The 24,855-nt window shown below is 40.1% G+C and overlaps 1 protein-coding gene across 1 annotated transcript in view; it reads right to left on the bottom strand.

Moving 5' to 3' along the window:
- LOC137356496 (lysophospholipid acyltransferase 2-like) overlaps positions 1-24,855 on the bottom strand; it is a 156,845-nt gene that overhangs the window by 27,400 nt on the left and 104,590 nt on the right. The window contains exons 6-10 of the mRNA XM_068022387.1: positions 9,017-9,071; positions 4,538-4,721; positions 3,255-3,447; positions 1,166-1,269; positions 598-662 (exon numbers count right to left, since the gene is read on the bottom strand). Of these exons, the coding sequence (XP_067878488.1) occupies positions 598-662; positions 1,166-1,269; positions 3,255-3,447; positions 4,538-4,721; positions 9,017-9,071 (601 nt within the window). The remainder of the gene's footprint in view (positions 1-597; positions 663-1,165; positions 1,270-3,254; positions 3,448-4,537; positions 4,722-9,016; positions 9,072-24,855) is intronic.

Genomic DNA, 24,855 nt, shown 5'->3' with positions numbered 1-24,855 from the left:
AAAACCTGTGCCTGTTTTACAAATTAATGGAGTATTGAATAAGAAAAAGCCCATTTCCTAAGTTAAATTTGATTTGTTTAGTTTTGTTTTGCATGGAGATCAGTTGAGTCCCATAAAACTTGCACTTTTCACATTCATATAAAAACCTACAGGCTACTTTGGCCAAAGGCGGCGGCTGCTTATTTCATTGGAAAGTGTCTCATCTTAAATTCTATAGTATTCAAAGGGTCTTGTCTGATTGATTTGTTTGATTAACTTGTTGTTTCCAGATTTCGAGCGTTGTATTGAACCATTCAATATCTCACCAATGCCAGCTGGTTCTGTAAATAATTCTGTTTTATGAATAAACTAACAATTTAGCAAATTACAAAAAGCATCTTGTTTTATTACAGATCAGGTTATGAGGTCTGCTTTTTCTGGTGAGTAAAGGTAAAATATTGGAAGCATGCCTGCATCACAACACCAGTGTTCTACTACTGCAGCATAGGGATACAACATAAATAGCACTCTATGAATATGGTACAAGAACTAACATCTAGTGCTACAGCAATCCTTAGTTATTCCTTAAAAAAAACTGTAGGCAAGTCAGATCATTACCTTTTAAACCAGAGTGCCGTTTGTATGTTCCAGTTGTCAATGAACATTTTAAAACTTGTCGCAAACTGTGGAAAGAAAGCATTAAAATGGAAATTACGTAACTTTGAGGTGCATAGAGTAAATACAGAAAAGGAAAGACCCAATGGGATGGGATAGGGTAATATTTTAAAGAACAATTTAACGTTTTCAAACTTGGAAGGGAAATCAGATTGTTCAACCTCATCTACACAAAATCTAGGTTAATTTCCACAATGGCACATCAGCATGCTATGCCTCAAGCGGTGGGAGGTGAAAGTGTACCTTTCCGCCATAGATGGAAGCAAGTGGAGGCCACAACGTGATGTATAATCATTTTATGCCACTCACGCAGACTTTCCAGTTTCAGGTTTTGTTCCCATACCTTGCTTTGTGTATGTCAGCAGTATTGAAAGGGCAAAGAGTAGCATACCCAGCCTCTAGGCTGCAGGCACAGGAAGGCCTGAAGAAATTAAAGGGAAGAAAATGGGGGTGGGGCTACAAATGAATAAGTGCCCTAGTTTAAAAAATAGCAACCAAAAAAAATTCTCACCTCAATGTTAACAATATTTAAATTTGAAATCAAGTCCCAACGAGCATTGCCTTTCTCATCATAACCATTGAAGCCAAATCCTGCAGCATTGTTGATAGCATCAGCTGTTCAAAATAAAATTGAATGCTACAATGAAAATCACTTTTTGTTAAGACTGTTTTATGAATATATTTAATAGTTTTTCTTCACTATATACACATGCATATACAAAAATTACAGTAAGATAGGACTCTAATTTGGTTTTATAGATGTCAGTGTTAGAATTGCTTTTTGCTGTATTATTAAAGCAAACACTTTCATTCAGGCTGAAGTGTCAAGCTCCCAAGCAGACACCCAAGTTCAAACCTCAGCTAAGTTATTTATTGGACTACTGCTGCTCTCAATGGGCTGGCGCACACAACTCTCCACAACTACAGATTACATTATTTGTGTCCATAGAAAAAAAATGTCTAAAAAGTTTCAAGTGAAGACAAAGCCAGCCACCACCACACACAAGCCCACCTAACATGTTAAACTGTCAAGATTCCCTGTCTTTGCCATGAATCTGCATTTTTTCCCTAATATGTGTCCCATCTCCCATCGGGCTCTCTGAGCTCAACTTGTCCACAAGACCCACAATCATTATCTCCCCATCCCATTTCCTAAACCACTGACCATCCAACTTCCCTTCCTGACCCCTTGCTAGCTTTCATAAATGTTTCCCTCTCCTCAGGTACTGTACCTTTCCCTTTCAAAACTGCCAATACAATCACTCCATCTCCAAGATCCCTTTCCTCTCCAACGTGTTATCCCCTCCCAGAACCAGGTTTCTGCCCATCACAGCACTGAAATTACTCTAATCAAAGTCAGATGGCATCCACTGTGAATGCAACCATGCAAACTATCCCCTCCTCTTCCTTCACCGCCTCTCTACAACCTAGCAGAACTAGATTGTTCGCAGTCTCAGCATCCTATATGCCCCAGGCTGAGCCACCAACTCCATTATGTGCTGCATCACCAAGAACACCTACATTCACATATGCAACATCGCCCGTCGCCAACCAGTCTTGGTGTGTTAATTTCTCAAAAGGTCATCAAATATTGCTCACTAACCCAGTTTAAAAAAACTTCTATAGAACCTGTAACATAGAAAAGCATCCTCAGAAGCTTTGCAGAAGCCTAATCCAGCAGTAACCACAGAGCACTGAACTGCATATTTCAAATTCTATTAATTTTCTTCGGTTGATTTTTTACGAGAAAGAGGTGGGTTATGCATGCAAGAAAAATCTTCAGACTACAAGAACAAAGGGCAAGTGATCTTACAAATGTGTATGCAATGGACACACAAAGGGGATCTTCATTTGATGTTGCCCAAACACTCTTGTATACTGTTTTGCTCAAGGATGAATGCCTAGATCACCTGTTGGAATACTATTTACCTTAACGTTACCTAACAAATATTCAAAAATACTCACTTAGACCTACTATACTTAAAGCAAATAATGCAATTCAGTTTTCAGACAGATTACTGTGTTAAGTCTGTGCTCAATTGAAGTCCAGAATGTCACTGATTCTCCCTAACTGTTTTATTCCCCTTGAGAGTCAGAATCAAGAATATGATTTTAGATTACTGAACCAGCTGAATTTTATGATGGAAGCTCAACTATTAATTCGATACTAGTTGAAGGACAAAGTATGGGGCGTGGTGAATTGGGCAGCGAGTGAGGGAGGGAAGCAAAGGACTTTTTTTAAAAAACAAAAATAGGTTTCTTAGTGTATACAACAGTGATGCATAAAATTTATCATAACATAACTAGATTTCTTTGATAAGCTTGTAGTTATATCAATTATTAATATTGCTGTGCGCATCGAGCCCAGGAGTCAACTCTATATTTATAGTACCATTAAAAAAATATACCCAGTTAAGCTCCTATGTAAAAATACCAGGGTGGGATTTCAAGAACACTTCTTATATTTATGTAACGTTTCTATTCAGTTATTCCATTAAAATGCATTTGTAAGCCATTCCATGAATAGAAAAAAAATGCAGTCATGAATTTTAAAACATTCACAAAAGTCCAAGATAGTCAAAAACATTTGAAATGCTCACCAAGATTCCAAGCAAAATAGTATTTTGGTCTGGCAGCCAATAATGAAAAATATAGGTAGAACACTCGACTAGTTAAGGATGCTGTATTCACAAATGTTTCATCAATATTGTAAGCCACTGGGAACACCTTCGTGACAGTCAGATGAAATGACAAAGAAACCCCACAAACAAGGAGTTTGTGCAGCACAGCTGTCTGAAAGAAAACACGAAAGAAAGTTAAACATTAAACTTATTTTATAAAATAACGTTAAATAAGAAAACTTATTTCTGGTACTGTTGCTCATTATTGCAATTCATGCTATAGTCTATTCTGCTTAATCCAAAGTTGCTTACTTCAAAGTATTTGTTAATTCAATTCTTTTTCAGCAAAACCCTCTTGCACACACTCAAAAGAGAACAAGGAAGACTTATTTTTAAAAGTATATTATGGTGCAGCTAGTGATCTTTTCCTGCTTTCTGCTCAAAATAATTCTATCATTCCCTTCTGAAATTTCTGTAGTCTCCTTTTCTTAGCTGCCATTGTCCAGTGGACTGCTTGGGAATTCTTTTCACAAAACAAAATGCAGAAAAATCTTGTATATCGTCAAGTCAACAGATATAATAAAACTACCCCACACAGCAGCACTTGAAGTTACATGCCAGTCTGGTCACTTCCGTGATCCAAAATAAATAAATCTGCCAAAGTATTTGGAAAGAATTTTTTCCCATTAAGACATTTTCCTTCCCCTTAAGGTTCAAGCATGTGTTTGAGAGTTGTCAAATAAGCAACCAAAAACAATTCTCCGTAGTCCTTGGGGATTGAGGGAAGATCAGCTAGTTATTCAATTGGCCTCAAATTAAAATGCCTAACAAGTTTCAAATTATGTCATTTGTGGTAGAATCTTCAATCTGAACCAATCAGGTCCACAGCTGAGAAACTGAAGAATTTGTCCCAAACCGTTGGTAATGAGGAAACTCATGTTAGCAAAGAAAATTGATGTGGGGCAAAACAAATTGGCGTAATGTCAGAAATCCTAAGGCTTTACTGGATGCAACATGGAACAATATCTATCTGCAACTTGATAACATGCTAAGGAAGCATGCAAACAAGAGGTTTCCCCAGAGTTAGGTAAGCTATACTACGGTGTCTAGAGGATACAGTACCGAATAAAGGATTAATTTATAGCAAATTAAATCATGTGGTATAAAATAAACCTTCTAAAATATCAACTAGATTTACCAGTTTGCTGCTTTACAAAATAGTGACATTCTAAGGTGAAACAAGAGTACTTTATAAAACTTACCACAGGTGAAGGTTCACTTTTTCCACATTGTCCATTTTCCTTTCCATTTACTTCAGCACATTTCATGTGCAATGTCCTGCCTTCAATGAAAGCCATATAGTCTTTGTATGTATATAATGGCCCTGCTAGGATGCCCATGAAATTACAGTTATAGCTTAAATATTCCAACAGACTTGGCATAGTTCTGAAATTCAAAATCACAGGAAATAAAAAGCTTAATTGCAGTGAGCATATCCCTAGCTATCACTACACAATACTTTCAACAATTTGAGTAAGGAGACCTAATATTTTCTTGAAGCTGTGGATTATTTAAAAAAACCTTAAAAACAAGTGGGTGGGAAGAAGCACGCCGAGTAAAAAGGTGTAAAACAACTAACTGTTGAGAACCTGTGAAAAATGTATCAAGGCGCAAGATTTGCACCTTCACATTTCTAAGAAATTCTCATGTATAATTTCAACTTCCTATTTCTTGTGCCATGTCATGTTGAGATATAACATTTAGTGCAGACAGATTTTAATCTGAAACCTTGCATCCTGGATTTTCAAAACAAACAGCATCAGCATCTACAAGCTGAGATTAAGGCAATAGGAATTAAACGATCAATAAAAGTTTCTCCTGCTTTTAAAAGAATTGAAGATACAAAAATTAAAATAGGAAAGTACAATGCTTTATATAATTGTAGGAAAAAACATAAGTACACAGAGGAATTAATTTAATCTTCCTCCTCAGAGTTTACTACAGAACAGCACATAGTATGTTGCAATTGTTTGGTATCTCAGGTCAGGGAAAGCAGGGAAAGGGCAAGAAAGGAAAATGTAGCACACACTGCAAACATTAATATTCACCAAAATTACCAGAGGTTTAACATAGTTCATCCTACTTCAAATCTACTACGCACAATTCATGAAACGGAATGACTTCCCACAACGCACAGCAATTGCAGACGTCAGTGCATGCAAACATTCGCCAGCTTGCCAGTATGAATGCGCGTATGCGGGTGCTGACGTCACCACGCAATGACTTCCTCACCCCTCAATAGCTGCGATCACCACCTCCAGGCCCCCTAACAGTATCCCACTCCCTACTGCTATCCCAGCCTCAATAGCCACTTTCAATTACTGCTCCAGACTACTCACCGCTCCATCCCACCTCACTGCTTCCCCCTCCCCAGGCCGCTTGCTCCCCAGCTTGCCGCTTCCTACCCCCGCCCCCAGCCGCTAGCCTCTCTTCCCCTGCCCCACCACTTCTCTAGGCGGCGCAGTTGGGAGTTAGTGGCTGAGGGGAGGTGGCGGCGAGGCGGGAAGCGAGCAGCCGTGCACGGGAGGGAGCAGCAAAGAGAAGCGGGAATGGCTGGAGGGAGTGGGATACTGTTGGAGGTGGGATGGAAACTGCAAGAGCAGCCACTGAGGGGGTTTGGGTTCAATTCGTTTGTGTCATTTTGAGCAGTGCCATCTTTATTACTAACAGCAGTCTGAGACTACATTTGCGCATGTGCCAGTACTGCGCCAAGTGTTGCATCGTCAGCAAGTGCAGCCAATGTTAAATTTCTAGGCAAACTACTCCAAACAAATTCAGTCCATCTACATTAATGAAGGTAAAATTAGAAGTCCTTAATCTAAAACTTCCCATAGCGACAACCTCACATCCCTCTATAACCATTACTTGGCAGTTGGCATAAAAACCCTTGGGATTAGAGCATGGCTACCTGACCCAAACCCGATGGGACCAGGCGACATGTCGGGGTCGGGTCGCTCTTCCGGGTCCGGCATTTGGGCTCGGCTCGGACACAGTGGCAGTGCTGCTTTTTGGCCAGGGAGGGAAAGGGAAGAGTAAGACTAAGAGTAAGCGTCATTTATTTCTGGGAATCGGGTTGGGTCGGGCACGGGCAAAAAAAAAAAAAAAGGACTCTGGCCTGGTTCAGGTTCCGTTTAGATGTGGTCGGGTCGGGCTTAAATTGTATACCCGAGCAGGCCTTTACTTGGGACTTTAGGACTACTTTTGAAGCTCGCTATTTTAGCTTGAAAAAAAAGTCCAGTACACTTCACTGATCCCTGCATTCCCACTGTATTGGTATTAGGACTCATTGTATAATCTGTGGTCACAACATATTCTTTCATAGAGCCTCTCAACAGTAAGGCCTCCCTTTCTCAAAATCAAATTCTCAAAACTCGGGCACAATCCTTGATACCTATTTCTTTAAAAATAAACAGATTCCTTATGAAATAAAGCACCAGGTTTTTCTCCTTTTCAGGACAGTTTGCTTACAGGATCCTGGTTCCTATTTATGGTTCTGCTTCTTTCCACCTTCCCAACCCACATTCTCTTCCCCCACCCCCCCCCCCCCCCACCAACCTCTACTGCCCCCACCCCATTTTGAAAACTGCAATGTTGAATCATTGGACGACTGTCAGCTGCTACTGAATTGCTATGTTATCGATCAATGAAGGAGCAGCATTGAAAACAGAATTCTACAAATATGTAGGCTAGTGAAATTTAAAGAGGAAAAAATCAGCAGAACTAGAAACAGGATTAACAGGAGCCGAGAGACAGAGCCACTTCTTTTCATCAAAAATTGATGATTCTTTTGCTCGACAGTAATTCAATTTCAAGGCAACAGTGACCAATATTGCAACAAGGGCAAAAATTGAATTCTTAAACTTGCCCAACATTAGGAATTGACAAATTCACAACAGAATGCCCAATCTTGAAATCAAATTGGAAGACTGAGCAGCTAAACATTGATTTCTGATTTTTTTACTGCAGAAAATAAGTATATAGACTACTACAGTAAGCAGGCAGAGCTCAGTATTTAGCAGGCAGAGTTGAGACAATTAATATGGGTCTGGCTTCAGGCTGGGGTTGGGTCTTTCAGGATTTGCTGGACAGAAAACATAATGACATTCCTTGGAAATAGGTGTGTGACTTCACATAAAAAGTATTTTTTATTTTTTAAAACTGTGTGTGTTATCAGAGCTTGTTTTAAAGTCAAAGACCAGAATAAAAAGTATTGTATGTGCAAATTCAAAAATCCTTAAGCTTATCATCTAGCTTGTAGCCCTGATTTCCATTGAGTACATACTTGCAAATTGGTTCAAAAGTGGACAATATAAATTACACCAAGCTTATTTTACCAGCATCTCCCAACCCCACGCCCTTTGAAATGAAGGAAGACAAAAAACCCAGCAAGATCATAGGATCATCATCACCTTTAAGTCACACCCCATTTTTGCATTAGACATATTTTGCCATTTCCTTCATTGTTCAAAATCCTGAAATTCCATACCTTCCTGAAATCATCAGCACAAGCCAATACCACTTCAGGGCAACTAGGGATGGGCAATAAATGTAGTCTTGCCAGCACTCTCATCCCAAGAATAAATGGGGGACGGGAGAGGAAAGCAGCAGCTTTGCTTCAATGACTGGGTTTGCAGAGCTCCATGTTAAGAGCTGTCTTTCCCCCCCCCATTTTAATTAGTAACTGCTGCATTTAATTTTATTAAGGATTTGTTCAGTGAAGCTGTAAATCACTAGCATCTGACAGAAGAAAATGAGGTGATTCATGAACATGGAATTGCACAAGAATACAGTCCAGTTTATAGTATTGATGCACCCAAAAGAGGGGAAATGCCAAATGAACTTTTTAACTAATATCACCATAATGAAGCACTTGAGACAATTCCATATCATACTCCAGTGGTAGAAGTGTATAAACATCTGTATGTTGGGAAAAATCTTTTAAACAGGTCAAATTCACAGAGCATTCAGGCTCTATTAAAAAGAGTACAATTCCAGCGAAAAGATAGAAAACCACAATCCCAAAGCCTGGTTCATTGTATGAATTGGAGTGAGAAGAAAAACATTAACGGAAGAGATAAATTACTGTAGCACTTCCACTGTTCTGAAAGTACGTACGATGTTTACAGTGATGTGACACAAGCTTATATGTATTGTATAGTTATGGTTCAGTGAAGCAGAACTCCAAATAAGCATACTTAAATGTACACACAGAACACTACATTACACACTTGTCTCCCACTGCCAGTTCTCCCCAGATGACTCAGCTCTATCTTTTCTTCAATAATTGAAGAAAATCAGTGACTCAGGCAGCTGCAGTCGTAGGACGGTGAACTCATTTTAAAGTCCCTTATGTGACTGATCAAATCCAAATTTCAAAGACTGGAAAGACTCAGTATAAGCAAATATGGCCAGCTGGTCCAGGCTTGATCTGGTCAAAGTACCAAGTGCATGAAACCAGTGCTGCCCTTCTTTCACAGCATTGTTTTCACATTAATCATTGTTGATTCATAGTGTGTCACGAGAAAATAATGGCCAAATATAACTTATGGAACAGGTTAGCATGAGTTTTACTAGATGTTGCAATACATAATAATTATTCTGGGATAAGTAATATTTAAAAGCTAAAATCAACAGTAGCTGCGCAAGCACAGAATATCAAAACTAGTTCTCTAGCAGCTTACCGAATAGCTAAGGATTTTTGTACTGGAGTCAGATGCTCTTCTTTTCGTGCCATACCTGTAATAAACATATATACAAGTTATACAAAAAAAAGACACTTGTGCATGTTATAAACCACAGTATCACTACCACAGGCAAATACATTCCACAACTTCACAGCTCTGGTATATTAAATGGAAACAGAGCAGACACGACCAGTATTTCCTGAATCGTGCTTACACAGAAATGTTGCTGACAATTACACAATTAAACCAATCTTGCCAACAAGAACTTAACCAAATTCCTGCAAATGGTATTAGCATACACAACATAAAAACTGTTGTAAAACCAACTAAATCAGCATAAATGAGAGACCCCGAGAAAAAGTGCAGGCATAGCCACCTTGTTTCTTTAAGTCCCTCTATCATACTAATATTAAAAGTTTGAAGCCATCAAACCCTCATCATTTATGCACACGAATCACAGCAAGGTTAAGTTTCCACTTTGGGTGCGATCGGGAAATTGGTTACAGTTCAAGTTTCTGCTAAAATTAATTTGCATAATCACAAACCTTCCATAAACTAGTTCAACTGGGCAGCTTAATAGAACGCAACAGTTTTCCCTTTCTGTGCACGTAAAAGTATTCATTGCTGCATTAAGAGTAGAAACCTGGTGCAGTTATTATTAATATAGTTGAAAATGGGATCATAAAAGAAACATTTTTTTTTAAAAAGCGTGTCTGTCTAGTCTACCAGCAAGTGATCGGATTTTAAAATCATTGAAAATGACTTTAAAAATACTGATCTAGTTACACTGGTGTATATTATTTTGTTAAATTAATATGCAAAACTTCTAAAATGTGCCCACTAGCACTTCTGTGCCTAAGAAAACATACTCAATTTGAAGCCCCTTCTCAACTGGCAGAAAAGTCAACTCTCACTATTTCAATCTGGGACTAAGGCCAGTTTTGTGGGTAGGGCTGGCTTCGGGAAAGATCATTTTTAAATGAGGGATAAAGTCAGTGGAAACTTTATTATATTCGACACTATTCATGGTTAAAATTGCACTGGCTTGGCTAATTTCACCCACATTGTACTGAAAACTAATGAAAATAGCTCCCTTGTCGAATTTTCAACAGCTTCTGTAGGCTCTCAAGAGGTCCAAGGTAGCTCAGATGAGGTCTTGAAATGAAAAATTGGTTGTGTTCAATCAGCACTTGAATTCTAAACTTGCAGGTATCTGTTGTAGTACCTCTAGCAAGTCTAAATTATGATAATCAAATGAGATCAAAATTGCATGCTAAAAAAAAATCAAGAGTTTCAAACAGGTATATCTCATTAGCACAATACTTATTTAGTGATTGCTTTCATCCTTTCACTAAAATACCACTCCCCCCACATTACATGTTTTAAGAAAATCCAATTGTGGAAGTTTTAAAAAAAAAATGTAACCGATTCTGATGCCATAGAGGAAAAAAAAAGATAAAGGAGATCAATGCAGGTCTCAAAGGAAAGTTTAAAAAAAAAATTGCGATAAAGTAATTGTTATGGAGCAACAGAAATAGTGACTTTGGGTCCTGCTACACCTAAAATTTGGTAGATTAATTTACACCTGTTAAGTGACATAAATACAGAGAACTCGCGTTTGTTCTTTTAGGCAGAAGTGGGGGTGCCATCTTAAATAAGCCAAATGGTGTTTTGCCAGACATAACTTGGAAGCAACAAGAAACATAAATGATTGAGGAAATTAATGTGTTGTGACATTTTGGCATAAAACTAAGGTTTTTCAGTTGTGTAAATTTTCTTGGAATAACAGATGCAAGATCAGGCTTACGGAGTAAGTTATGTCAACATTTTCCAGGAAATTCTAGGCCATTGTTTGGAATCAATAAAGTGACTCTGCATCATTATACTTGTGCTGGGAGGAGGGGAGAGAAAAAAGGGTCAAGAAGAATGCATTTTCAGAGCTATCATTCTGCAGAAGAGTAATGGGCAGCATTACTCCCTGCTAATTTAAGTCGTCTAGAACAAAAAGTAAATTTATTCAAGTTCAACTGGTGCTATAAAAAAGTGCTAGTGTTTAAATTGATTTGTCAAGTACAGCAGAAGGGTGCTACAACTGCTCTTTGAGTACTCCGAGTTGGATGGGGTTTAAAAAAAAACTCGAGGTCCTCAGATTTGACTGTCACAGTGGGTTGGGGAGGAGAATTTAAAAAGAAAAAAGAGCAAAAGCAAATTTATGGAAACAATATCACGCTTGGGTGCAATAGTCAAACAGCCTGTGGCGCTCACCTACTTAACTCAGGATTGAACAATGAACTCTCTGGCAGGGCACAGAATGCTACCAGCAAAAGGCAGACTCACTGGGACTCACTGACTTTAGGAGAAAAGGCAAGATGCTTGGGGATTGTGGCAAAAACGAGTTGTGTGTGAATACTCTGGCACAACTCCAGTTATATACTCTGGTTGACAGGGCCCTCAACCGTGTCCGGCCCATTTCCCGCACCTCTACCCTCACCCCTTCCCCTCCCACCCAGGACCGCGACAGGGTTCCTCTTGTCCTCACTTTCCACCCCAGCAGCCTCCATATCCAAAGGATCATCCTCCGCCATTTCCGCCACCTCCAGCGTGATGCCACTGCCAAACGCACCCTCCCCTCCCTTCCCGTCAGCATTTCGAAGGGATCGTTCCCTCCGCGACACCCTGATCAACTCCTCCACCACCTCATCCCCTTCCCATGGCACCTTCCCCTGCAATTGCAGGTGGTGTAATACCTGCCCATTTACCTCCTCTCTCCTCACTATCCCAGGTCCCAAACTCCTTTCAGGTGAAGCAGCGATTTACTTGTACTTCTTTCAATGTAGTATACTGTATTCGCTGCTCACAATGTGGTCTCCTCTACATTGGGGAGACCAAGCGCAGACTGGGTGACCGCTTTGCGGAACACCTCCGCTCAGTCTGCAAGCATGACCCCGAGCTTCCGGCTGCTTGCCATTTCAACACTCTCTCCCCCCCCACCCCACCCCCCCCCCCCCCCTGCTCTCACGCTCACATCTCTGTCCTGGGATTGCTGCAGTGTTCCAGTGAACATCAACGCAAGCTCGAGGAACAGCATCTCATTTACCGATTAGGCATGCTACAGCACTGAGTTTAATAATTTCAGAGCATGAAGGGCCCCCCATTTTACTTTTATTTTTAGTTCTTTTTTCTATATTTAATTTTTTTTGTGTTCATTTTATTTCATCTTAGTTTGTTCAGTTTGCTTACCCACTGTTTCTTTTCCATGTTTGTATGTGCAACTGTTCAATTTTCAGTCCATTAACACCCTATCTGTACTAATGCTTTGTCTTTCAACACATCATTAACATATTATTTGCCTTTGTTCCATGACCTTCTGGTCAGCTATTCTGTGACCTTGTCCTTTGTCATCTCTTGCCCCACCCCGCTTTACTTGCTTATAACCTTTCACATTTCTAATATTTGCCAGTTCTGAAGAAGGGTCACTGACCTGAAACATTAACTCTTTTTCTTTCCACAGATGCTGCCAGACCTGCTGAGTATTTCCAGCATTTCTGGTTTTTATATCAGTTCTATACTGTCACACTTACAATTAATACACAAAGGCCCAAACTGGACTTTCATATATTGCAAGGAAAGGAACTCCATTATCTTACACAGAAACTTTTGCATTTATTAAGAAATTGCCCAGTTATGCTTATGCCATTGCTCACAAGCAGTCTGGGACAAAGCAAAGACCAGAGAATGGAGCAGCCGCATGGAGAATGGAACATAAGCAGAATGAAGCCGTTGCCTGCATGCCAGATGGAAAAGACTTAAATAGCTAGATCACACTTGGGAAAAAAAAAAGTGGTAGTTTTTCAAAAAAGCACATTTATATACAAAGACCTTAAAACTAGTATTAATAAATTACATTTTCTGAAATAGTTAAATTTTATGAATGCTTTGTAACCAAAATGCAAATACTTGTCTTTAATTACGTAACTACTGAAACAAAATGTTGAAAACTAGGCAGAGAATTATTATGTAATAAGAGGAAGGCGAATTTGGAAATTGATTAGAACTTGCGCCCATGTTGAGACATTGTAATTTTTGGAAGTTTTGTTTCTTCATTCTCCCAAATTATGCAACACAACCTCTTAAATGTTAAAAGCTACAGTACACGAGTTCTGACTAACATCTCAGACAATGTGGCAGATTAAGTGGACAAACTATGATCTTGCATTTAATAGTCAAGTGAATCCTACTAAAAATTACCTGCATTTGATGGCAGATCTGAACCTGGCCACAACACACCCACCTTCTCTTCCTCCTCGCCCCATCCAACCAAAAGAAACAACTGAAATTTAAAAAGCATGAGCTAATGCAGTAAAAGCCCAAAGGCCCTTTGCAGAAAGCAAAGAAATAGACACAAACTCACTGAAGGATAAATTAGTAGGGATGATAAAAAGTTTCGTCCAAAAATACATTTTGAAGAGGTTATTCAAAGTAGAGAGAAAAGTGGAGAAAAAAAAAAAAATTGTTTCAGGAGGGAGTGCCAGAAAGTAGGGCAGAAGTGGCTGAAGGTTTTGCCACAGCAGGGCAAAGACAGGCCTATGGTTATACAAAATTTTAAAGCAACAACTTTTATTTATTTAACACCTTAAACACAGCACAACATCCCAAGGCACTTAATAAGAGAATCAATAAAATTTTAAAAAATGACCCTGAGCCGTAGGAGGAGGCGGCATCAGGACAGATAACCAAAAGCCTGGTCAGAAATTTAGGCTTTAAGAAGTATCTGAAGAGGAGGAGACGGGTGTAGATAGGCAGAGATTTAGGGAGGAAATTCCAGATCTTAAGGCCAAGACAGCTGAAAGCACAGCCCCCAATGCTGAAGCAATTAAAATCAGGAAGCACAAGTTACCGGAATTGAAGAAGTGCAGAGAGCTCAAAGCCTTGCATGGCAGAAGGAAGTTACAGAAAAGGAGCAGCAAGGCCATGGAAGAATCCTAAAATTAAGGTGTTATCAGACCAGGAGCAAATGTAGGCCAGCGAGCGCATGGTTGATGTGTGAACGAGACTTGGTGCGACTTAAGATACAGGCAGCAGAGTTTTGGATGACCATATATTTATGTGGGATGGGAGGTCAGGCAAGAGTGCACTGGAATAACAAAAGCATAGATGAGGATTTCAGCAGATGACTCGAGGCAGGATTGATGCTACGCAGGTGAAAGTAAGCAGTCTTGGTGATGGAGCGAATGTTTGATCGGAAGCTCATCTTTGGATCAAACACAACACCAAGGTTGCGAAAGGCCCGACTCAGCTTCAGATAGCTACCAGGAAAAGGGATGGAAAGAGTGGTCAGGGAACAGAGTTGAAGGGGACCAAAGAAAACAACTTTCTCAGCCCAAAGTGCTTTACAGCCAATGAAGTACTTCTGAAGGGAAATTATTAATGTAATGTAGGAAATACGGCAGACAATTTGTCCACAGCAAGGCCCCACAAACAGCAATGTGATAATGACCAGATAATTGGTTGCGGGATAAATTCCACTGCTCTTCTTCACTGGACCTCCATTGGCTCCAAGTCTGACAACACCTCAATTATAAAATCCTTATCCTAGTTTTCAAATCCTTCCATGGCCTCGCTGCTCCCTTTCTTGGCAACTTCCCTCAGCTGTGCAAGTTTGAGATCTCTGCACTTCAAAAATAGTGCTTAGCTCATGCCCACCTGAGGGCAGACAGAGCCTCTGCTTAGCATCTCATCCAAAAGATGGCACCTCCAGGTGACTCTCTGTCAATGCATTCAATCCAAAATACTCATTTCCTCTCTTCAAATCCCTCAGTTCATAAGAACTAGGAGCAGGAGTAGGCCATCCGGCCCCTCGGGCCTGCTCCGCCATTCAATAAGATCATGGCTGATCTTTTCGTGGACTCGGATCCACTTACCCGCACTCCCACAGTATCCCTTAGTTGTCTAGTAGTCCTTCAGTACTACACTGGAATGTCAGCCTATATTTTGTGTTCAACCCTCTGGAGCAGACTTAAACTCAGCCTGCAACCTATCGAGTCAGTTGACATCAAGAATCAGGTCTGCAGGTGTGTGAGGAGATACAGGGCTAAATAAGATTGAATGGATAGGTTGGGGTGAAGTGGAAGGGGGGGCGGGGGGGAAGATTTGAAGAGAGGAAGTGAGTATTTTGAATTGAATGCATTGACAGTGCCAGTGCATGCCTCATTCAAGGACCTTAGACTGAAAATGGAGGTTAGAGATGATGCAATAGTTAGAGTGAACAGAAGGGTTGAAAATGTCAAGCTTTTTTTTTGAACGAAGGAGCAACTGCAGTTTTGAAAGAGGATAAGACAATGCCGTACAAAATGGAGCGATTCAAGTAGCATGGAGTCAGGAGTCAAAAAGCTCATCTCTACCTGCTGTTCAGTGTCGCACTGAAGAACAGCATTTTTGGGTAAGGTCACAGAAGACCATCAGCAACTGTGGTAGCACCAAACCAGTACAAGTCATCAGCTCAAAATGTTTTTTCATCCTCCAGTTTGTGTGTATACACAAAAAAACCAATGCTTCAGATCACTATCAGTAAGTTATAGAGCATAAAATCTGATTAATGTTTTTGCGATAGTAAAGTATTTCAAGACATTTTTGTGTCATGGATTGTTTTAATCGATAGCCAGCATTTTTAACAGATGATTTTACAGTAGTTTTATCAGCCAGGCATCAAATAAAACCATTGTTTAGATGGCAACCAACCTGGCAGGAAGTCCTTACCATCGGTCTGGACAAAAGAGGTCAACTTTGCTAAAATTTAAACAGTTCTTGAATATTTGGTGAAAATGTGATCACCAGAATATTCTTCTCTCCATAAACATGGAGGCGAAGTCCTGAGGTAAACAGAACTCAGCTGCCAGTCAACATGGCTTCCAAATTAAGAACACCGTTTGCATTCCACTTAAAACATCACTTTTTTTTCCCTCTCATGGCTTACATTTTAAAAGCTTTAGAATATCAATGAAGTATTTTACCCAATGGCTTACAGCCAGCAGTCCAAAATACTGAAAACATCATGCAGAAAGCAAACTGTTAACTTTGAAGACCATATCATCCACCAAATGGAACCTGTGCAATCAATGAGCACCTATCAATAGAAGATTCCACCTGATTGTTGTTAAAATACTGCACAGGCAGTTTCCATATGATTTTCCAAGGCGGAATCTAGTGTTGGATGACCATACTTTAAAGATTTTAGCCAACTTATTTATACACACACACGTTTTACAGCAAACAGTAATCTTTTGAGCATGCATACGGTAGGTTTGCACTCACTAGTTTACAGTATTGTCCACTTTCGGAATTAGCAATAAGCAAATGTCCATGCTAAGTTTTTTTTAAGAAAAGCTATTGAAGTGGAAAAACAATGCCTGTAATAAGTGTTAGTATAATACAAGTTCCCCCAATTGCACTAGGAACTAAAATTCTGGTTCTAAAGAAAATCTCTGAAAATTAGTTATGGCAACCTAGAAGCTTTGAAGTTACATACATATGACTTAATATCCCCATATGCAAGAACAAGTAATTTAAACAAATATTATTGGTACTTTAACCTAATCGAATTAAGATTTGCAAAAACAGCCAGGCAGTGCAATAGGATGAAGTCAAATTTATAAAAAGGTAATGGTCCTTTTGTGGATGAGGGACGAGTAATTATTCGAGTATTTATATACTTTAAAACTTGCACGGAGAAAACAAACAAAATGAAAAAGTGTTCAAAGATGCATCGCCAAGGTCAGCTCATTTGTGAATTTAAAAATAAATTCCAACTAAAGGCAACTTACAATTTACAGACAACAGCTTTTGCTTCGAACACAAATGATCCTAATCTTACCACATAAGATGAAGTCACTGTCTACTGGTACTCCACATCAGACGGATACCAGAGGCATTATTTTTAAATATAAAAAGCCGCATTAGCAAAATAGCTCCCATAATCGGAAGGCTCCATCACACCAAAAAAAAAAAAATCTAGACTCTGAAATGTTTTCCATTTCCATTTTAACAAATTATATTTCTGCACTTGATTTGATTAAAAATTGTTAATCTCACTCCTACTTTTGCTAATTTTGTTACTTACCTTCAGTTGAATTTATATATACACACAAGAACGTTGCCAGCAGTGAAATGAAAGCCAGGTCATGCAAGCTTCATTGTCCAATTAACTCAGCATAGCTCCTTGTCCGCAAGTTCTACAGAATACTTCTATTATGAATATAATTGCCAAATGAAGCTTCTTCAACCATATTTATAGCTATCTATAGAACTGAATTAAAGTTGGACGAAATCATGCATCATTCTATTTTGGCATGCGTCAACAACCAGCATGTCATGCATATGTAATATAGCATACATTACTTAAATACAGCCAAAGTTTAATCTAGGGACAAAAAAATTGTATCCATAGACTATGACAATTACCAATTGTGCCGAACTAATTCCAAATAGTTCATAAAGAGATATTATCCCTCTGCTTTGACCTTCTGTGGGCCTATATTGGAAACTACAGAAAATAAGAAGGTATGTTATCACCTGAACAAAACCCATTATTGTAGCTACATATCCATTTTAAAGTGATCCCATATTTAGTTCAATAAATTCATTGTTTCTTTACTTCAGCTACACAAGAAATGTAGCTCATTATTCAAGGTCGTCAGCCTCCACAAAGTATTGGACCAGCTTAGGGAGCCAAATGATGACAATTGCCAAAGTATTCCTTGTACAACATTTTGACACAGTCATAACATTCAGGCATGTCTATTCCCCATTGTCAATTCCAATAAATACAATTCCCAAGACTGATTACTTTTACACAGTGAAGCAATTTGTTTTGAAAGTGATTTTTTTTGTTTGTTTTAAATTACAGGTTTGAAAAAGATCCAAGGGGTTGCTTCAGAATGTGCAAGATGAGCTGTTTGAAACAAAAACGTTTACAAAGGCAGGTAATTTTGCTTTCTTTACAGGCTCGTCTTAATGATTTGGCACTCAGGAGGCCAAGCATTTCTTTGGAAAGCCACCTACCAAAAATTGTTTCCAGTGATCAAAACAATCTTTCAAACAACGAAGAATGCTTTAAAGAAGGAACTTTAGAGATCCTGTGATCACTCTGGAGTTTAGTGCAAGTGTTCGCTATTCTGATTCACTGGAAAGCTCTCTGCCAGCTGTCAGCAGTTATACATTGTGCTAACCAGCTCAATTTTGTTCAGAAATGAGTTTAAAGATCACATAGGCATAAAATACATTTTGTATCAGAATAAACAGCAGAGGCAAGAATATAACAGATCAGTAATTCTCCAAGAGGGTGAAATTTAAAGACAACTAGAGGAGGTTTAAAGTGTTATGCCTCTGCCAGCCTGATTAAGGTTTAGATCAATTGATTTAAGCCTTAAAAAAGTTCTAGGTAGTCAACCCAAAGTTAAGACTAATTGATTCACTGAAAAACTGGATAAAGTCCAAAATTATTTTTTAAATATAAAGGATTTGTGTTCCAAGGCAGTACAAAAGGTCTCTGTTAATGGTTCAGTTTTGAAATTTCACACATGAAAACGAAAGCACAACATTCTACATCATACAAGGTATCCAATAGGTGTAAGATTAATAGCTGCAACTTGCAGTTTAGAACAACTTGGGTTTCTGATATCATGAACAAATGATAACCAAGATTATTAGGAAAAAAACAAATTAGTGGAAAGTTTTCTACTTGGGGAGGGGGAAGGATGGATGGGAAAAAGGCCTTGGGCCAGTACTTGTTACCTGTGAGACGAGGAGAATCTATCATCCGTTTGTTCATCATTGGGAGATGCTTTCAGAATTGGGATAGGTTGGCAAGATTGCGGCTCGTATCTCTAGTTTGGGATGCATGGTATGTATCTCTGAGACAGTTGGGTGTTGCACAGCACCATTTCTAAAGGGATTGGTTTGTACTGAATTTTAGATATCATAACTGTCTCCTAGAGGCAGTATCAGTCTGCAAGTAGCTTAAGAAATTCCTCTGGCCAACGTGGAACACCTATCAGCTCCTGAAAGAAAATGATTCAGTCCATCTGGAGTCACTTACCTAGTTTTCATAATACACCTTGAAGATGCTAGTGGAAAGGAGCTTTCTAAACATCACAGCCGTAGGGAATTATAGATGGATGGAGATATACGGGGGGGGGGGGGGGGGAGAGGAAAGAGAGCGAAGGGGGCAGAAAACATTGTGAAGGGTTTGATGAACTCAGAATGCCTGGCTCTGGAGGCTGCTGAGGTCAAAGTTCTTGGGCTACATGACCGTTCAGGGGAGATGGCCACAAAAGAAAATGAAATGAGGCAACTGGCTCAAGCCACCTTTTTGTGGATTGCAAGTTGTCTCCCATCAATAAAATTAATGATACTATTGTGGTTTGCTAGCTCTAGAACTATGCCTAACATCACCGCTGAACTGAAGTATTTATTCACACAAAGTAGTGGAAATCTGGAACACTCCCCCAAAAAGCTGTTGAAGCTGTGCCAATTGTAAATAACAAAACCAAAATTGATAGATTTTTGTTAGGGAAGGTTATTAAGGATTCCAGAAACAAGGTGTGTAGCTGGAGTTAAGGTATAGATCAGCCATGATCTAATCGAATGATGGAAGAGACTCATGGGGCAAAATGGACTACTTCTGTTCCTATTTTCCCTGACTATTTTTTTTCTGCAAATGTCTTAAGGGTGTGATGTGGAGTTAGCAGGGCAGTTGCTGGCTTCATTCCCAGACGGTTTTTTTGGGGGGTTGGTGAGGTGGGGGAAAGATAAGTATGGAGGGAGCCTTATAGAGGCCACAATCCCCTGTGTCTACACTACCCAGTAATGTGTGTCTGAAGTTTGGGACACTCAACCTACATTTCTATGATGGCAGAGTAATGAGCAGCTCTATCCACACGAAAAACAGGCACATGGTTAACCATTCATACGCTCTTTGCCTTTGTCCCATGACAGCTTTGTTATTTTATCTCTCCTGCCCTCTGCCCTATCCCTTCTGTTCTCGTCCCCACCAATACTACCACCCCCACCCCTTCACTTACTTAAAACCCAATTCTTTTCTAACCTTTGCCAGGTCTGATGAAAGGTTAACTCTGCTTCTCTCTACAGATGGTGCTTGACCATAGAGTCAGAGAGATACAGCACTGCAACAGGCCCTTCGGCCCACTGAGTCTGTGCTGACCAACAACCATTTATACGAATCCTACATTAATCCCATATTCCCTACCATATCCCCACCTTCCCTCAATTCTCCTCCCACCTACCTACACTAGGGGCAATTTACCATGGCCAATTTGCCTATCAACTGCAAGTCTTTGGCTTTGGGAGGAAACCAGAGCACCCAGCAGAAACCCAAGCGGTCACAGGGAGAACTTGCAAACTCCACACAGGCAGTACCCAGAACTGAACCTGGGTCGCTGGAACTGTGAGGCTGCGGTGCTAACCACTGCGCCGCCCAGCTAAGTATTTCCAGCACTTCACTTTTATTTCAGATTTGCAGCATCTGCAGTGTTTCGCTTTTATTTCCATGATGGAACTGCATCCGCCACCACCTTCACACCCACAGGAACCATATTCTGCACTTGAGATTGGCAAACTACTGTGCTGCCATTTGGATGACCAGGAAGTTTCAGTTCATTCTTATAGTACTGCTTTTCCTTTGTGGCAAGATGAGCAGATGGTTTCATTCATGCATCATCTGCACAGGCGCTGAAGAGGAGATTGGGGTAAAGGTGTTTTGCTTCTTTTATAAAAGGACTGAAAGTTTGATTAACAGCCTAGATATTTGAAGACGGTCTTCATCCAAGTAAAAAAAAATACATCACTCAGGTTAGTTTCTCACCAGCCTTAGCCACAGCCATACCCTGTGGTTTTAGACAGTTGAACTTTGAAATGACAGTTGGTGAAATCTTTGACGAAACCAGATGACAGGGTGGTACTACAAGTAATGTTATCCAGATCATGGATGATTTGATGAACTCAATGCCCAACTCCAGAGGCTTTGTATCTACCTTGTAATCCAAGTTGTTGGGCCACCATGACAATTCAGGACAGAGGGCCACAAAAAATGAACTGAGGTAAACATGAAGGCTCTCTTTAGGCTCTTGTCTATCAGTTAGGTTATTCCCCTGTTCACTTCATAAATTAATTATTTAAATCTAAATCAAGCTATGCACAGCTTTTGAAGATCAATTGCGGGATAGAAGATAGTCTAGTACCTAAAAGCATTTATCTCCACTTGCTGGTCACTCACCAGAAGCTCACATTAATCTCAAAGCAAGGAAAAATGCTCTCTAAGCTTTTGGGGAGCCCAGGCAGGTGTTCTGAGCTACACAAGCTGAAATAATCTAGAATGAGGACGTTAGAAAAGACCCAAAAATGTAACAACTATGGGAGGTGTCATTCTCCTCATTCAATGTTCACACACCTTCCCAGCAAAAGTCACTGGAATGTAACCAAAAGTACAAACTCATTTTCACTCCCCCTGAAGTCCAAAGCCATATATAGCACTCCCATTTCTGCCCTGGAGTGGGGAAACATCCATTTAAGTATTAAGATTGTAATAATTAACTGCACCCCCAACGTTTTGTCCTTTAGCCCACTATTTTATGTGAAGACAATGGCCTTTCACAAGATGTAACACTGGCAATCTTTTGGGGAACATCAGAGGAGACCCAAGCTGCTCTTGCAGGCAGATCAAAAAATTAATGAGGTGCTGCAGATAAAAACAACTCCCTGTGACAGACAATTATTGATTTGGAATTCCAGCTCGAGGAATCAACGGGACTCGAGCTTCTTGTACCCAAGCCCACCCACTGCTGGTTCTCAATTGCTTCAGGATTTCTCCTTCAATTGAGAAATGTGGGATATTCTTGAATGGAGGACTGGTCTTGTAGCCTTTTCATCTAAGGGATCAGAACAGCTTAGCTGAAGGCCTGCTTGGAAACTCAACTTTACTGAGGAAAAAATTTCCTAATAGCAAAGTAGAAACTGTTAATTTTTTTTCTAGCCTACAAAGTAAATCACCCTAAACTAGCAGAGACCCAAGAAATATTGAGTCAAATTAGTATCTTGATTGCAACAGTACTGCTTGAAATAGAGATTTCTCGTTATTCTTTCACTGAAGACTTCAACAGAATCAAAAGCTTCTCACTCTGCAAAAAGCTATATAAAGCTGTCTATATGCAAAAACAGGCCCAGGAATATAAATACAAATTGTCAAGAGTCTGGCCTTGTGCCTTACTTATAGTCATAGAATATGAAAGTTTAATTGGGAACTGTTTTCACCCAAGTTGAAAAGACAAGTTTACATCCAATGGGCTCAATATTATTCGTGGAACAAACATTTTCCCTGAAATCTGCCTATTATAATTTCAACATCTATGACTGAAGAAAACAGCTCCTAACTACCAATCGTGTTCCATGACAAAAGTCCCTGTTTCAGATTCAAGTTTTAAGCAACATTATAACTACTGCTTCCTCAAGGGGAGGCGGTGGCGTAGTGATAATGTCACTATCTAGTAATCCAGACGCCTAGGCTAAAGCCCTGGGAACATGGGTTTGAATTCCACCACAGTAGATAGTGAAATCCTGGAATTTAAAAAAAAAGCTGCTCTAATGGTGGCCATGAAACCATTGTCAGCTGTTTTAAATCTTGCTGGTTCACCTAATGTTCTTCAGAGAAGGAAATGTGCCATCCTTATCTGGTCTGGCCTACAGGTGACTCTAGACCCAGTGGTTGACCGAGCAAGCCACTCAATTTCTCAAGGGCAATTAGAGATGGGCAATAAATGCTGACCTTGCCAGCGATGCCCACATCCCTTGAACAAATAAAAAGTCTACGTTTATGCAGTGGCATGCCCAGACTATATAGAAACTATAGTCCGTCATCATTTTTGTTAATAAAATCAACACTGATTCATCGGACAGCTTTTATACAACATTTTCATTCAAATCCAGTGAATCTTCACTTTTAGCACAAACATTAGCTTTTGAACAAGTTGCATCAAATGATTTTCCTCACCATTTTGCAACACTTAACCAATTCCATTATCTCATTCACCCCTCTCATACCATCCCTCATGATCATGGAAACAATCTCTTCAGCAAGGGTAACTTTGTTGTTGGGCTCCCCTTTACCTTCGACTGTTCGTTTGCCACCAACACCTCCCCCACACCACCACCAACTGCGCACACACGCAGAGAAGAGCTGTAAATTGCGAGATTTCCCAATAACACCTTAAAAGGAAAGATTAAATGATTATTCCATCAATTTTGCAGCTTGAATCAAACATATCTGAAGGAGTAAATTAATGGCACAAATATCAACAGCAGTCTAGATGTTTTGCGGGGGTGGGAGAGGGGCTGATATTGATTGCTAAATTAAGGACAGTATAACCACACGAAGCACTTACATAAAAGTTAACTTTGTTATTGCTTAAATTTTAGCTCTTTAACCACAGTTCAAAATCATTTGAGTAATTTAAAATCAAAATTGGAGTCTCTAACTTTGACCACAAATTAGAAGCTTCAAAGAGCAACTGGTAGTTCTCTCGTGCTTGCAACAAAATACACCAGTTAATTTGGTGTATCCATCATTGCTTCAACATTGAACAATGAAACTTCAGGATAAACTAGCTTTAGTCAAATTTGAAATGACATCAGAGATCGTGGCCGGGGGTGCACAGAAAATGCCTCTGGGAGAGGCCCACCACAGGCCTCGACACCTGAAGGCCCGGCCCTATATTGCCAGCAGTGGCGAGGCATCATGGCAACCCCTCCCTCGCTGGAGGATGGGAACAGAATTTAAATGTTAATTAATGCAAAGCAATGAATTAATGACTTACCTGCTCCCACCGGGGCTGTACCGCTCGGATATTGTGGTCGGTTGCCTTGACTTCCACGCCTTTGGATCTCCATTTGGAGATCAGACGTGGGACGCTGGTGGGGAGCGGAGAGGAGGTAGGTATTATAGTGAGGGAAGGGGCAGCACGGTCAAACTAATATGATTAGTGTAGGGGATAGTTGAAAGGGTTAAAGATAAAAGTTTGGGAACTTTGTTGGGGGGGGGGTGGTGGGAGGTGTTGGTGAAGTACACAAGGTAAGTATTGGTGGGGGGGGGGTGGGGGCGCGAGAGGGCAAGGAATGAGCTGTCTAGTTCTTGGGGGCAGTGGGAGAGGGGCTAGAAACCTTTATTTAATGTGTTTTCATTAAATTTAAAATGCATGCGACTTTAAAAATTTAAATTAAATGCAAGGGCTGGAAGCCCTTTAAAAATGGCATTGGCAGCTGCACAGTGGCGCCAGACGCCATTGCCAGGGATGGACTGCCCGCTCCCTACACGTCATCCTGGGGGGGGGGGGGGGGGGGGGGGTGGGGGAAGAGATCCGCTCCAGCCATGTAAATGAGCTGCCACATTTAATATTGTTGCAGCTCTGTGGAGTAAAGCCTGCGCGTGCATGCTGCCATCTTTGAAGCTCACGAGCTTGTAAAATGCAGCAGGGTATGCGGCGCAATACATACATAAAGTTGGCATCAAAATATGCTTTCATGATCCCCAATGCATGCAGACACACTCAATAGTACATATAGCTTTCCTAAATCAGATTTAAGTTAGCGCACTCATCTAGATATACCACCCATTCATCATCATTGGACAGAAAATCTAGCCCCTGGATATTCATATTAAGATATTTAGATGTAACCCTTCATTAAGATTGCAGAATGACGACTAAATAATCCTTAAAGTACAAGTTTAAAGTCTATCTAATGCCACAGCACAAGTGATAATTCCCGAGTAC

Source organism: Heterodontus francisci, chromosome 3, assembly GCF_036365525.1.
Source record: "Heterodontus francisci isolate sHetFra1 chromosome 3, sHetFra1.hap1, whole genome shotgun sequence".
Lineage (NCBI taxonomy): Eukaryota > Metazoa > Chordata > Chondrichthyes > Heterodontiformes > Heterodontidae > Heterodontus > Heterodontus francisci.
The sequence above is the reverse complement of the archived record's forward strand: the minus strand, read 5'-3'. Positions and strand labels throughout refer to the sequence as shown.